This window comes from Peromyscus californicus, unplaced genomic scaffold, assembly GCF_007827085.1.
Source record: "Peromyscus californicus insignis strain IS unplaced genomic scaffold, ASM782708v3 Scaffold_10__1_contigs__length_136768540, whole genome shotgun sequence".
NCBI classification, from domain to species: domain Eukaryota; kingdom Metazoa; phylum Chordata; class Mammalia; order Rodentia; family Cricetidae; genus Peromyscus; species Peromyscus californicus.
In genome coordinates, this window is record NW_026294391.1 from 109,202,990 (window position 1) to 109,217,169 (window position 14,180).

Genomic DNA, 14,180 nt, shown 5'->3' on the forward strand with positions numbered 1-14,180 from the left:
TTAACTTGCGTATGGGGTACCTATCCAGAAAACTGTCCATTTCCTTCAGATTTTCCAATTTTGTAGAGTACAGGTTTTTGAAGTATGACCTGATAATTCTTTGGATTTCCTCATTGTCTGTTGTTATGTCTCCCTTTTCATTTCTTATTTTGTTAATTTGGATTCTCTCTCTCTCTCTCTCTCTCTCTCTCTCTCTCTCTCTCTCTCTCTCTCTTTCTCTCTCTCTCTCTCTCTCTCTCTCTCTGCTTTTTTGTTAATTTGGATAAGTGCTTGTCTATCTTGTTGATTTTCTCAAAGAACCAACTCTTTGTTTCATTGATTCTTTATATTGTTCTCTTTGTTTCTATTTCATTGATTTCAGCCCCAATTTAATTATTTCCTGGCATCTGTTTCTCCTGGGTGAGTTTGCTTCTTCTTGTTCTAGAGCTTTCAGGTATGCTGTTTAAGTCAGTAGTTTGAGATTTCTCCAACTTCTTTATGTGGGCATTTAATGCTATGAATTTTCCTCTTAGCACTGCTTTCATAGTGTCCCATAAGTTTGGGCATGTTGTACGTTCATTTTCATTGAATTCTAGGAAATCTTTAATTTTTTTCTTTGTTTCTTCCTTTACCCATTGGTGATTCAATTGGACATTATTCAGTTTCCATGAGATTGTAGGCTTTCTGTAATTTTTGTTGTTGTTGAAATCTAACTTTAAGCCATGGTGGTCCAATAAGATCCAGGAGGTTATTCCAAATTTTTTGTATCTGTTAAGATTTGCTTTGTGACCAAGCATGTGATCAATTTTAGAGAAGGTTCCATGGGGTGCTGAGAAGACGGCATATTCTTTTGTGTTAGGGTAGAATATTCTGTAGATATCTAAATCCATTTGAGTCATAACATCTGTTAGTTTCCTTATTTCTCTGTTAAGTTTCTGTCTTGCAGACCTGTCCATTGGTGAGAGTGGGGTGTTGAAGTCTCCCACTACTAGTGTATGGGGTTTGATGTGCAATTTAAGCTTTAGTAATGTTTCTTTTATAAATGTGGGTTCTCTTGTATTTGGGGCACAACTATTCAGAATTGATATGTCATCTTGTTGGATTTTCCCTGTGATAAATATGTAAGGTCCTTCCCAATCTCTTTCGATTGATTTTAGTTTGAAGTCTTTTTTCATTAGATATTAGTATAGCTACACCAGCTTGCTTCTTAAATCCATTTGATTAGAAAGTCTTTTCCCAGTCTTTTACTCTGTGGTAGTGTCTGTCTTTAAAGTTGAGGTGTGTCTCTTGAATGCAGCAGAAGGATGGATCTTGTTTTCATATCCATTGTGTTAGCCTGTGTCTTTTTATAGGTAAATTGAGACCATTGATATTAATGGATATTAATGACCAGTGATTGTTAATTCCTGTTATTTTTGGTGGTAGTGTTATATGTTTCCCTTCTTTTGTATTTGTTGGTGTGGTACTATCTCTTGCCTGTGTTTTCATGGGTATTCCTTAGGTTGGACTTTTCCGTCAGGTGCTTTCTGTAGCACTGGATTTGTGGAAAGATATTGTTTAAATCTGGTTTAATCATGGAATATTTTGTTTACTTTGTCTATGGTGATTGAGAGTTTTTCTGGGTATAATAGTCTGGGTTGGCATCCATGGTCTCTTAATGTCTGCATAATGTCTGTCCAGGACCTTCTGGCTTTTAGAGTCTCCATTGAGAAATCGGGTGTTATTCTTATTGGTCTGCCTTTATATGTTACTTGGCCTTTTTCCTTTGCAGCTCTTAATATTTTTTTCTTTATTCTGTATGTTTAGTGGTTTGATTATTATGTGACGAGGGGACTTATTTTTGGATCCAGTCTATTTGGTGTTCTGTAAGCTTCTTGTATCTTTATAGGCATTTTCTTCTTTAGGTTAGAAAAATTTTCTTCTCTAATTGTGTTGAATATTTTTTCTGTGCCTTTGAGTTGGTATTCTTCTCTTCCTTCTATCCATATTATTTTTAGATTTGGTATTTTAATGTTGTCCCAAATTTCCTGGACATTTTGTGTTATGACTTTGTTGGCTTTAGTGTTTTCATTGACTGATGAATCTATTTCCTCTATCGTATCTTCAATGCCAGAGATCTGTTCTTCCATCTCTTGCATTCTGTTGGTTATGCTTGCATCTGTAGTTCCTGTTCATTTACTCAGATTTTCCACTTCCAACAATACCTCAGTTTGTGTCTTCTTTATTGTCTCAATTTCAGTTTTCAAATCTTGAACTGTTTTCCTTACTTGTTTAATTGCTTTCTCTTGGCTTTCTTTCAAGGATTTACTGATTTCTTCCAATTTTTTGTTTAACTTTTCTTCGATTTCTTTAAGGGACTTTTTATTTTTCTCTTTAAAGATCTCTATCATCTTCTTAAAGTCACTTTTAAGGTCAATTTCGTCTGTTTCTTCTGAGTTGGGATGTTCAGGTCTTGCTGATGTAGGTTCTGATGGAGCCATATTGGTTTTTGTGGTGTTGAGTGTATTTTTAGACTGGTGTCTACCCATCTCTTTCTCCACATGGTGCAAGTGGTGTCTGTGTCTGAGGGAGCCTCTCTTAGTCTGATCGATACTCTTAGTCCAGTGGGAGCTCTTGGTCTAGTCGGTGCTGATGGACTCTTTGTCTCAGGGAGCAGCTCTTAATCCAATTGGCACTGGTGAGCTTGGTCTCAGGGAGTAGCTGCAGTCTCAGAGGGTGGGTGGGTTTGGGAGAGGTGGGGCTTGTGTGTTACAGGGTCTGGTGGAGAATGGTGGTAGTCTGACCTGTCTGCAGGAGGTCTGCCAACTGGCCTGAAATTGGGACTGCAATGGGTGCTGGTGTGTGGGCCCAAAGCCTAGGGGCTGGGGTGTTCAGGTATGAGGATAAAGACTCATCTCTTAGTCCAATCGGGTGCTGGCGAGCTCTGTCTCAGGGAACAGTTGCAGTCTCAACTAATCACTTCTGAGAGACCAAAAACTAGTCTTCTCAAGGAATGATACCCTAATTGGTTATACAATACCTAGTAGTTAGTCCAGAAATCATGTACATACAAGCAACACTAAATGAACTTGGCAGTTTGTGTCTATATATTCATGCATTTATATATGTATATAACAAAGATAATCAAAGGAAAAGAGGCCATAAATCTGAGAGAGTATAAGGAGGGGTATGGAAAGACTAGAAGGAGTAAAATGAAGATGGAAAATGGTTTAATTATATTTTAACTAAAATAAAATATGTTAAGAAAAATTCATGTTTCTGTGAATATGACCAATAGATTCCAGGGTGAAGAGCCCAGTCAAAGCTTTCTAAAGGATATGTGTAATTATTCACTTACAGTGTTTTTATTTTTAAACTATGTGCCAATGTGTGTTTGTGTGTGAGTATGTGCTCATATAAGTACAGTGCCCAGGGAAAGCAGAAAAAGATTTTAGATCTTTCGGAGCTTCTGTTAGTTACTCTTCTGTCACTCTGAAGAATCACCATGACCAAAGAAACTTAGAGAAGGAAGAGGATTACTGGTGGCTCACTTACACTTTCAAAAGGTTAGAATCTGACCATGGCACAGAATGTGGCAGCAGGCAGGCAGGCAGGCAGGCAGGCAGGCAGGAATTAGGATGGAGCAGTAGTTGAGAGCTTGCATCCTTATCAAAAAGCAGTAGGGAGACAGTTAATTGGAAATAGCCAGGGTGTTTGAAACCTGCAAGCCCACCATTAGTGACACACCTCTTCCACAAGGCCATACCTCCTAATTCTTCCCTAGCAATCCCACCAACTTAGGACCAAACTGTTGAAATATATGAGCCTATGGGGGCCATTCATATTCAAACCATCACCATGCTGAAATGACAGTTCGGAGCTGTTTGATAGAGGTGCTGGGAACTGAACTCTAATCCTCTGCAAGAGCAGCATGTATTCTTAATCACGGAACCATCTCTCCAGCCCACAAATTCTTTTTATCCTAACTATCCAACCAAGCTTTAAAGGTGTTCTTTAGCCGGGCGATGGTGGTGCATGCCTTTAATCCCAGCACTTGGGAGGCACAGCCAGGTGGATCTCTGTGAGTTCGAGGCTAGCCTGGTCTACAGAGCAAGATCCAAGACAGGCACCATAACTACACAGAGAAACGCTGTTTCGAAAAACCTAAAACCAAAAACAAAAAAAAAACCATAAAAGGTGTTCTTTATTTTTGCTCTTTATGAGTTTGCTGCCTAATTGACCTTTTTCTCTGGTTATCTTAGTTACTTACCCATTAGTGTGACAAAATATTTTGACAAAATTAACTTAAGTGAGAATGCAGGAAGCCTTGCTCCAAATGGGTCTGATGACCTGGGATGGATGTGTGAAGTCGCCACAGCATAGAAACTATGACCACCCATTTCAAACAAGTGGCTCTAGATGGCCTGAGCCATTTTCATTTACATGGATTCAATAGTTTGCAAGAACAGTTTTGCAATCAGATTTGTTTCCTTAAGTTTCTAATAATGGTTACAATAACTGCCAGTTTGTTCCTTTACCTAGTTCTCCTTCCATCCCCCAACTTTCCCACCAGTAACCATTACCCACTTGATTCATAGCTTTAATATCAGGAGCATAAGCAGTGTTGCAAGTGACAAAGTTTTCTAACTAGGCACATCTACAGGAAGAACAGTGTGCCCAGTTGGTAGCATTTGTGGTTACAGCATCATGAAAAGTGAAAGAGTTTTGCCTCTAGTAGTTAATGTTTACCTCTAGTCGAATCTGAGTTTTCCCAATTAACTCATCAGCCAAAGCTGAATCAGTTCATTCTCCATTCTGTACTACTCTATTTCCTATGAAGGATACACTAGATTTTTTTCCTACTGTCCTGTAAACTACATAACTCAAAAGCTTATTCTTAATAGTTATCACTGCTTATCCCTTGTTCTCATTGTCCCCTTCCTCTCAACTTCCTACTGTACAGCACAATTATTAGAAAGGAGGGCATTGTGGGTTTCTATGATTCTGCTTCATTCCCTGTACCTAGACTGTTGTGTTATAATCTATTTATTTGCATTTTTCCTAGACTCTTGTGGTTAGAATCATTCTCTCCAGAAGTTATCCAAATTTGTATTATAATGAATTATTTTGACTCTTTCAGGCTAGTCACAAGATGCATTGGAAAGGCAACATCCTGTTCATGAGAATGCTGAATTCATGGTCACACTTGAAATATCAAAGGACTTAGGAGCTGAATCAGGCCCACTGTATATTTTTAACAGCATTCCCTCTGGCTCACCCAGAGGAGAGTCATCAGGGCGAAGTTTTCCTTTTGTAATAGCTGTTTTATCCGTACCTCTGAAAATGTGAAACTAGAGGCAGCCAGCAATAGGATTTGTATAAAGAAAGCAAGGAGAGCAGGTAGCACATATGCTCCTTGGGTCATGCCCAGAATTATGCAGCATACTATCCATCGGCCTTGCCAAAATGGATCAAATTCTCCAGGGCCTTGCCACAAGGAGAATTTGTTCATGCTATTCTCAGGCCTTGTCCCATGAAGAAGTCACATAGCTCCCAGCAGGAAGATTGATTTATTTTAACCCACAGTCCAAGGTGCCATATATCATAGCAGGAAAGACAAGACGGCGGAGGCTTGAAGCAGATCATCACATCACACAATTGGAACTTACAGAGCAATGAATTTTGACACTACGTTCTTTCTCTATTATATACACTCCAGGATCTCAGTCAGGGAATGCTTCTATCCACAGTGGGTGAGTTGGTCTTCTCAATTCAATGAACATAATCAAGACAGTCCCAGAATGGTATATCTGGAGGCCCATCTGCCAAGTGAGTATGATTCTGTTAGGTTGACAATTAAGGCTATCATAGGTGATAGTGCCTAAAGTCTGTAATTGCCTACCTCAACCCCAAAATAAACATTCCATCTCTTTTTATTAAAATTAGCATATTTTCATTGTACAGAGTAATAGGATTTATTGATGCATTTTCATTCAATGATATATGTTGGTCATAGCCATCTTCCCATTACCTATTCTTGACCCTTGTCACCTACTTCTGGTTCCTCTTCTCTTTCCATATGCACTCCCCTCTACTCCTATGTCTTATGTTTTGTTTAAACCTAGAGTCCACATGTGATGGAAAACATATGACTATTTCTGAGTCTGGCTCATTTCACTTAACATAATGAGCTTCATTTTCCACAATATGCCATTTCCCCTTCTTTATGACTCTAAATATTTTTCATCACCTCCTTCAAACTTCCATATACACAATGAGGTAAGAACTAGTTTATATGCATCATAAATCACGACTAACCTCATTGTAACTTGTTACATGCAAAGGATAACCTAGATTTAGACTATATGATTCAGCTGTCCACACTGATAAAAATCATGGCTAAATGGCAGATGCCTGTGTCCCATTGACTGCATAAATAGAGTCCAAAGGGTATACAATCAGGATGTGATTACAGATCCCTGTTGTACCTAAAGTGACTTGTTCAGTCTTTGCAATATACAGTTGCTTTTTTAGTTTATACAACAGGGAATGAACATATGGTGGGCATTAAAAACATAAAGAGTTGAAGAAGGCTTTTGAAAAATATGTGCATCATAAAACTATGGATCATTAAAAAAGGTTAGGATAGTTAGGGGGATAGCCCAGCTGTCTGATCTTTCAAGATAAAAAGAATCATCATTCAGGTCTCCTTTAACCCTCTCTGGGTATTCCTATGTGTTGTATATTTTGTAATGGAAAGGGAGAACAACAATTAGGTCTCATTTTTTTGTTTGTTTGTTTGGTTTGGTTTTTAATAAAAGTAGTAAGTACTCTGAGAGGCTTTCTACCTTAACATAATGCTAAAACATATCAACCGCATGACTTTTCTTTTTTTTAATATTTAAGGTTTAGTACAAAATGTCAGTTAGAATAACAAATATAGGCACAATGCTTCAAAAAAAAAAGGTTTCTTCCTCACTTGCTTTAGGAAGGAAACATGAAATCTCCCCAACTAACTGAAAAATACTGGCCTATATTAGTAGGTGAGTGAATAGAAACCTTGGATTTGAAAGCCTCTGGTTCAATCTGCAGCTTGGAAAGAGCATATACACCAGCCATTTCATCATCTACACAATAGGCTATAAATTATTTGCATGACATCTTCTTTGCATTAGATGCCATGGGCCGGTAACAAGTTGGTGTGATGTATAGACCATTTAAGTGACAATAGTCATAAGTTACAGATGGAAAGCTCTATTTTGGCCAGCCATTGTGCTCCCTCTTTGCCCAATTTTCAATATGAAAAATCACCACTGAATATCAAAAATGGCTTCTTGGAACATCAGCTCTGATCTACAGGATTTGTCATGTTGTAGCTCATCTGTTTCAAGAGCACTTCATTCATTTGTTCTGCATTACCAAGATGGAGAGTTCACTGAATAATTGATGAAAAGAGAAAACTATGAGCTCTCTTGCACTCAGTCATTATGGTTTTGATACTACCTTCTGGAAACTAACTACATTGTTATCCAGTAGGCACACAGCCTAAATTATATAGGAGGCAATCCTTCAGAGGGCCTGTACACATACACACTCATGGCTGTTTAGGATCAAACACTGAACTTTCAGCTCTAACTATTATAGCAACTTTTACTTATACAAATGTGAGAGAATAGATCCTTAAACATTTTTCTGTGCATGCACATTTGCGCACATGCACGCAAGTGTTTGAGTGTGTGCGTGTGTGTACATGAGTGTGTGTGTGCATGCATACCATCACAGTGATTTAAGATTACTCTGATCTTTTGATATTTGTAAGATAAAAAGATGACAATGATATAATCTAGTGTCCTTATTATCATGTGCTAGGCACCACATTAAGAGGCCATCCTCTAGTAATCATAGTATTTCTAAAATATAATCATGCTACGTTATCACTTTGCCCCAGCTTTCTATTGTTAATTCTCATAACAGTACTTCATTTTCTGTGTAATAGATTGACACCTTAACCATTTCAGCTTCTGTTATCTGAAGTATGGATGAAAACCACCAGGAGGGGTACAAATCTCTTTTTAATGATGTAATGATAGTGAATACTCTTTGTCTAACCAGGCAAAAAAGGGATTGAATATGTTGTGACGCTGTGAGCAGATCACTAAATGGCAAATAGGCAGGATTTGGTGTTCAAAAGATAGAAGGAGCCAACAAAACTACCATTAATGTGGAGATGGGAACTTTAATCCAAAGAGATTATTTGCTTCCTGTCCTATTTTATATTCTATAAAATCTAACTATATTAGGATCTTTGAGTCCATAACGAGTAATCATTCCAAGAAAGAAGCCAAATAAATTTAATTGAACTACGTCCTATAGAAAAATATGAACTAGGCAAATGAACTAAATGGCATTTCCAAACACCACCTCTCTACCTCTTATCCTTGCTGTGAGTGGTACCTAGTGACTCAGCAGTGGCCACACACTTTTCCTCTACTGTTTTCCTCACCTCTTTCCCCCATTCCCCCACTGAATCTTATTAAGACATTCAAGAACAGGTAAAAATGCATTCACTAGATTCAACAACTTTACAATCTAAATGAGAAAACTTTGTAGATGAGTAAAGTCACTGATTTAGTGCTGGGAAAAAACACGCAAATTCATGTGAAATAAATGTACCCGAGCACTACTTAACAAAGAATGACCAGAAATTCCATTTACGTACCTGATTATATTAGAGAGCATGGTTTTGTTGTCATGAAGTACCAGATTTCTGAAAATACTTTCAACAACTAGCTTTTCTCTCTGATCAGGTATATACATATATGTGATTGTATATGTATGTGTGCATATGCATATGTGTGTCTTTGTGTGTGTGCATCCATGTTTCTATATTATAGTTATTTAACAAACAATATTTTCAGCTACAAGTGTTCTATGAGTCAACATATATTCACAATAATCAGTATGTTTCCCAAATTATATTAGTCACTGGGGGAAAAAGGAAGGCTTCAGAAATTAGAAGAAAACATCTTCTATGTTATGACACTCAACAAAAGCTCTCCTCTATACTTAAGAGTAAAAACGGGCACCACTTTTGCCCTGTGGTATGCTTAGTAGACTTCCATCTATCATGAGGAAGCCGTGACAACATAATCAATTCAATATAGCTTCATTTTCTTTCTTGATTGCCTGGAGGTTGAGGTCTCCTGCCCAGATGATCTATATTGAATTGTCATCATCATCTTTTTCAACATCAGAGGTTTATTACCTCTTGAGTTGATTGACTTGTAGATACATAGTCACTCCAACATAAAAAAGTAGTTACAAATTATATTACTGTTAAACCATGGTAATAGGTTTTACATTGAACTAGGAACCACTTTTTTTTTTTCAAATGATGAATTGCAACCTATTTTTCATTTTCACAATGCAAAATAGCTACATGTCCCATCATATTAATTGACCTCATTTATTTCTGTTTGTAGCTTTGCTCACAGATGTAATTGTACTTAGCTGCCTCTATAATTCTATAATTTTTGTCACATTCAAATTTTACATTCAGTTATTATATTTACAGACACTATTACTATTTTTATATATTGTACATGTCCTTTGTCTTAGAAAACAAAGACATATGCATGTGTATGTGTGTGTGCTCTAATTTTAGGCTTTGATCCAAACAAACATATAAAATTTTCCTATAAAAATATACAAAATTAAAGACACAAATCTATATATATATAATTTTTAATAACTGAAAGTTTCTCATCATCTTGCCTGGATAACAAAGAAGTGATACTTAATCCAATAACTGCAGCAAAGTATTTAAACAAGATATTTTATTATGTTACTTTAATAAGATTGATTTTGGAGAAAAAAGTTTAAATACTTGTTTTTAAGTGCCTCTATCATAGAACTACAAAATAACATTGCCCATTCTATATAAAAGATAACATTAATGCCCAAAAATATTCATCTATTTGTGTATTATATGTATATATAGCCATATTTGCACATGTGCGTGATAAACTTTTCAGAACAATCAATTCTAATTTTTACATGTAAAGCTACTTTTCAGGCCTTAAATTCTGGCCTAAAAATTCCATTCCTTTCTTGTTATCCAAAATATTTTGAGAGAAATGTCAGTCCTCCAGGAAGAGAAAGAATGCTTATCTGCAAAGGGCTATCTTCTTATAAGTGTGCAAGAAGATGTGTCCATGTAACAAATTGCTACTGTTCAAACTCATCAGTTCACAACAAGCATTTTGAAAACATGCCAGAATGACTCAAATGTCACATATGGTCAAATGCTTGGAGAGGAAAAAGACATCATGACATATATTCATTTTGTTTGCATTGGAGTTGGCCTTGGTCTTTTCCTAGGAATTTAATGGCTCTACTTACAAGCATATCATCCCAGCAAGTAGACTTAGAAAAAGGGAGGATATTAGGTTAGAATTTTATAAGGAAATTCTTGAAATTCCCCAGTTCATTGAAAAACTGATTTATCTTAGGTAGTGTGTAGATTTTATGAGACTGAGTTCATCTTTACTAAAAATACATTTTTTTCAGAACCCATATTACTCTGCTTTCCACCTTCAATTTGGCAAAAGCTAAAGTATGAATTCTTAGATTAGACAGTTATAAATTCTTGTCTTGACCATCTAGCCTGCTGAAAAAGCTGTGGCTTTTGAGAGTCATATTATGGTATGGAGATTTTATAAGTGGTTAAGTGCTATGAATACCATAAAAACAAGCAATTTATTTTGTTGACAGGTGATGAAAGGGTGTTAAATGAAATATCGGTGTTACTACCAACTATTTTCTAGAGACAATACCATTTGAATAAGAAAATGAATGGTTGTAGAAAACACAAATTGTAATTCTTGAAGTTTCATGTCAAAGAAAGAGGGCTGAGTGCAACATTAAGTATGGACAATGAGATGAAAATTGACCTACAAGTAATAAAGCTAAAGTTGTTCAAAGGACATCTTAATGTCGAAATAGTTGATGATTTCTTATAAACAGAAAAATATGATTTTCATGTATGTGTATCTGGAGTTGATTGATTAGGACACTATGACAGGCACTAATACTTAAACAAGTCTTCAGATACTTGATTTTTCACAAGCATTTTTTTGCACACATACGAACCTGTCTTAGTCAATGTTCTATTGTGTGAAGAGACATCATGACCACAGAAACTCTTATAAATGAAAGCATTTAGTTGGGACATTCTTACAGTTTCATGATGGGAAGCATGGTGATAGGCAGGCAGACATGGTACTGGAGAGATAGCTGAGGGTTCTACATCTGGATCGGTGGATAGTGGGAAGAGAGAGACACTGGGCCTGGCTTGATCATTTGAAACCCTAAGGCCCACCTCCAGTGACACACTTTCTCCAACAAGGTTACAACTCCTAATCCCTTTCAAGTAGCACCACTCCCTAATGATCAAGCATTCAAATATATGATCCTATGAGGGCCATTCTAATTCAAACCACTGCACTCTACTCCCTGTCCCCGATAGGCTTATAGCAATATCAACACAAAACCACATTCAGTTCCACCTCAAAAGTCCCCATAGTCTAACACAGTCTCAACATGGTTTAAAAATCCAAATTTCAAAGTCTCTTTTTTGACTCATGGCAATCTCTTAACTGCAGTTCCCTGTAATATAAAAATCAAAAAGCAGATCATATAAATCCAACATATATTGACACAGAATATACATTATCATTCCAAAAGTGAGGAAAGGGAGCATAGTGAGGAAAAACTTGGGCAAATCAAGACCTAAAACCAGCAGCTCAAACTCCAAACTCTGCATCTCCATGTTTGATGTTCAATTGCCCTTCAGATCTCCAACTACTTTTAGCTTTTTTGATTGCAACATACTTCTGATTGGGTCTAGTTCCACATCTGGTATGCAGTTTTCCTTGGCAGATATTCCATGGCTCTAGTATCTCCAACATTTTGGGGTCTCCAAGGAAATCCAGGCTTCACCTTCACAGCTTCAGACAATGGCCTCTCTAGGCCTCCATGCAGGGACATCCCTGACATATGCCTGGCCTCAGCATCTTTCCTTAACTGTGGAGAGAGATTCCACAATCCTAGATTTCTTATATCCTAGACTCTAAAACTGGAACCACATGGAAGAAGCTGCTAAGTTCTGCTGTTTGCTGGGACTGAAACATGTTCAATTACATCTTCACCAGCTTTCTGCTTTCAGTGGTTACCTATACTTCCTAAGCTTAGCTGTCCTGGAACTCAATCTGTAGACCAGGCTGGCCTCCAACTTGGAGATCTGCATGCCTCTGCCTCCTGAGCAAGAAGATTAAAGGTGTGAAACATCATGCCTGGGTCTAAGCTTTTCTTTAATTTCTTTTCACAAGTTGGAAGCTTAGCTGGGTGGGGTCTTGCTCTGAGGTTACCATTTCCTAACCATTTAGCATCAGTCATTTCTTTAATCAGCTTATTTCCTTGACCATAAGACTAAGCTCCATTATACTCGCTGGTGCCCCTTTTCTCATCAAACTGTACATTTTATACCTTTCCTTGCTCAGTTTGCTCCTTTTCATTATAGATCTGCATAAGACTGGTAACTAATAATCACATGACACAGTCAACACTAGGCTATTTTGAAACCTCCTCTGCCAATGCCGTTAATCCAAAATTCTTCAATTTAGCCTCGAGCAGACTTTTTGGACAAGGGCAAAAGGCAGCCACATTCTTCTACAAAATATCACAAAAATAGTTTGTAGGCCACATACTAAAGGCCTCCTTTGAAACCTCCTGAGACAGGCCCTCACAGTTCAAATCACCCTCAGCATCACTGTCTTTCCTACTCCTACTAGGATGACCCATTAAGTCCTACTTAAAACATTCAACTACTTGCCCCGCCCAGGCTGGAGGCCCGCGTGGCTCCATGAGCTTTTCTAGGGGCACTGTTACTTGGCGACCTACCACAATGAAAACTGGGAAGAGCCAAGAGGATATGGTAACTGGCGCGCTTCCTAGGCGCAAGAGCTCCAAAGAATGGTTGGAACCACAGTCGCTCTCTTTTATGGAGGCTTTAGCTAAAGAAGACACTGATGCAGCTGTTCAGTCAATATTATATAGAGAAAATTATGTAATGAAGGAATTGAACTCAAGACCTCTCAAAGAGGAGCCAGTGTCTTAACCGCTGCGACATCTCTCCAGCCCCCAATGGAAGGAACTAGATAAGTATTTATATCATCATGACTTCTTAAATGCAAGAAGAAAAGAGATGTATAAAAAATGGGTTGAGTGTGTGGCAGATCCTCTACAGAAGAAAATTATAGAAAAAGTTTGTTCACATAAGAAGATTAAAAAGGGGAGACGACAAGAATTAGACAGTTTTTGAGACATGTAAATAAGAAGGGAAATGCATGTATAGAGAATTATGATCCAAAAGAATATGATCCTTTTTATATGAGCAAAGAGGACCCCAATTTTCTAAAGGTCATCATGCCGCCATTCTGTGTCCCTCTGAAAAAAGCCCAGTATGACAAGGACAATGACAAGAAGACTCTCCTCCAGTGTGAGACCAGCAAAATCTATACAATGAAAGAATTTAAAGAGATCGAGAAGGCCCAGTTGCATTCCAGGTTCCTGAGTATTTCTAATTCAAGGCAATGTATGACTCCAAACAAATGGCTTAAAGTGCCCATGAGATACATAGAAAGTGAATTTTGTAAAAGGAGCAGGTAATAATTGATGTAATGGAAATTGTGAGCTTCTTGGACTTCGAAAATTCTTTCTTGAGACAGTGATCTACTTCAGTGATGATTTTAAAATAAAGTCTGCTGTAATTCATAAAAAAAATTCAACTGCTTTCCTAATCCAATGTACTAAACTCCACATTCTGCCAAGATGCACGGTCAAGCCCATCAGAGCACTACTCCAATGCCTGATACCAACTTTTGTTTTATTCAGTGTTCTATTTCTGTGAAGAGATACCATGATGACAAACTCTTATAAAGGAAAGCATTTAATCTGGGCTTGCTTACAGGTTCAGAGGTTTAATCCATTGTCATTATGGTGAGAGACATGGTGGTATGCAGGTAGACATGGTGCTTGAGAAGGAGCTGAGAGTTCTACATCTGGATCTGAAGGCAGCAGGAAGAGAGAGATACTGGGCTTGGCTTGAGCATTTGAAACTGCAAAGCCCATACTTTCGGGAGGTGATATACATCCTCCAACAA

At 37.5% G+C, this 14,180-nt stretch overlaps 1 protein-coding gene across 1 annotated transcript; it reads left to right on the forward strand.

Moving 5' to 3' along the window:
* The first annotated feature begins 12,913 nt into the window (after positions 1 to 12,913).
* On the forward strand, positions 12,914 to 13,686 carry LOC128117629 (protein FAM228B-like). The gene is given in 3 exon segments (XM_052749751.1): positions 12,914 to 13,089; positions 13,165 to 13,328; positions 13,331 to 13,686. Coding segments are annotated over 3 exon segments (687 nt in total). The 5' UTR covers positions 12,914 to 12,922.
* The last annotated feature ends 494 nt before the right edge of the window (positions 13,687 to 14,180 follow it).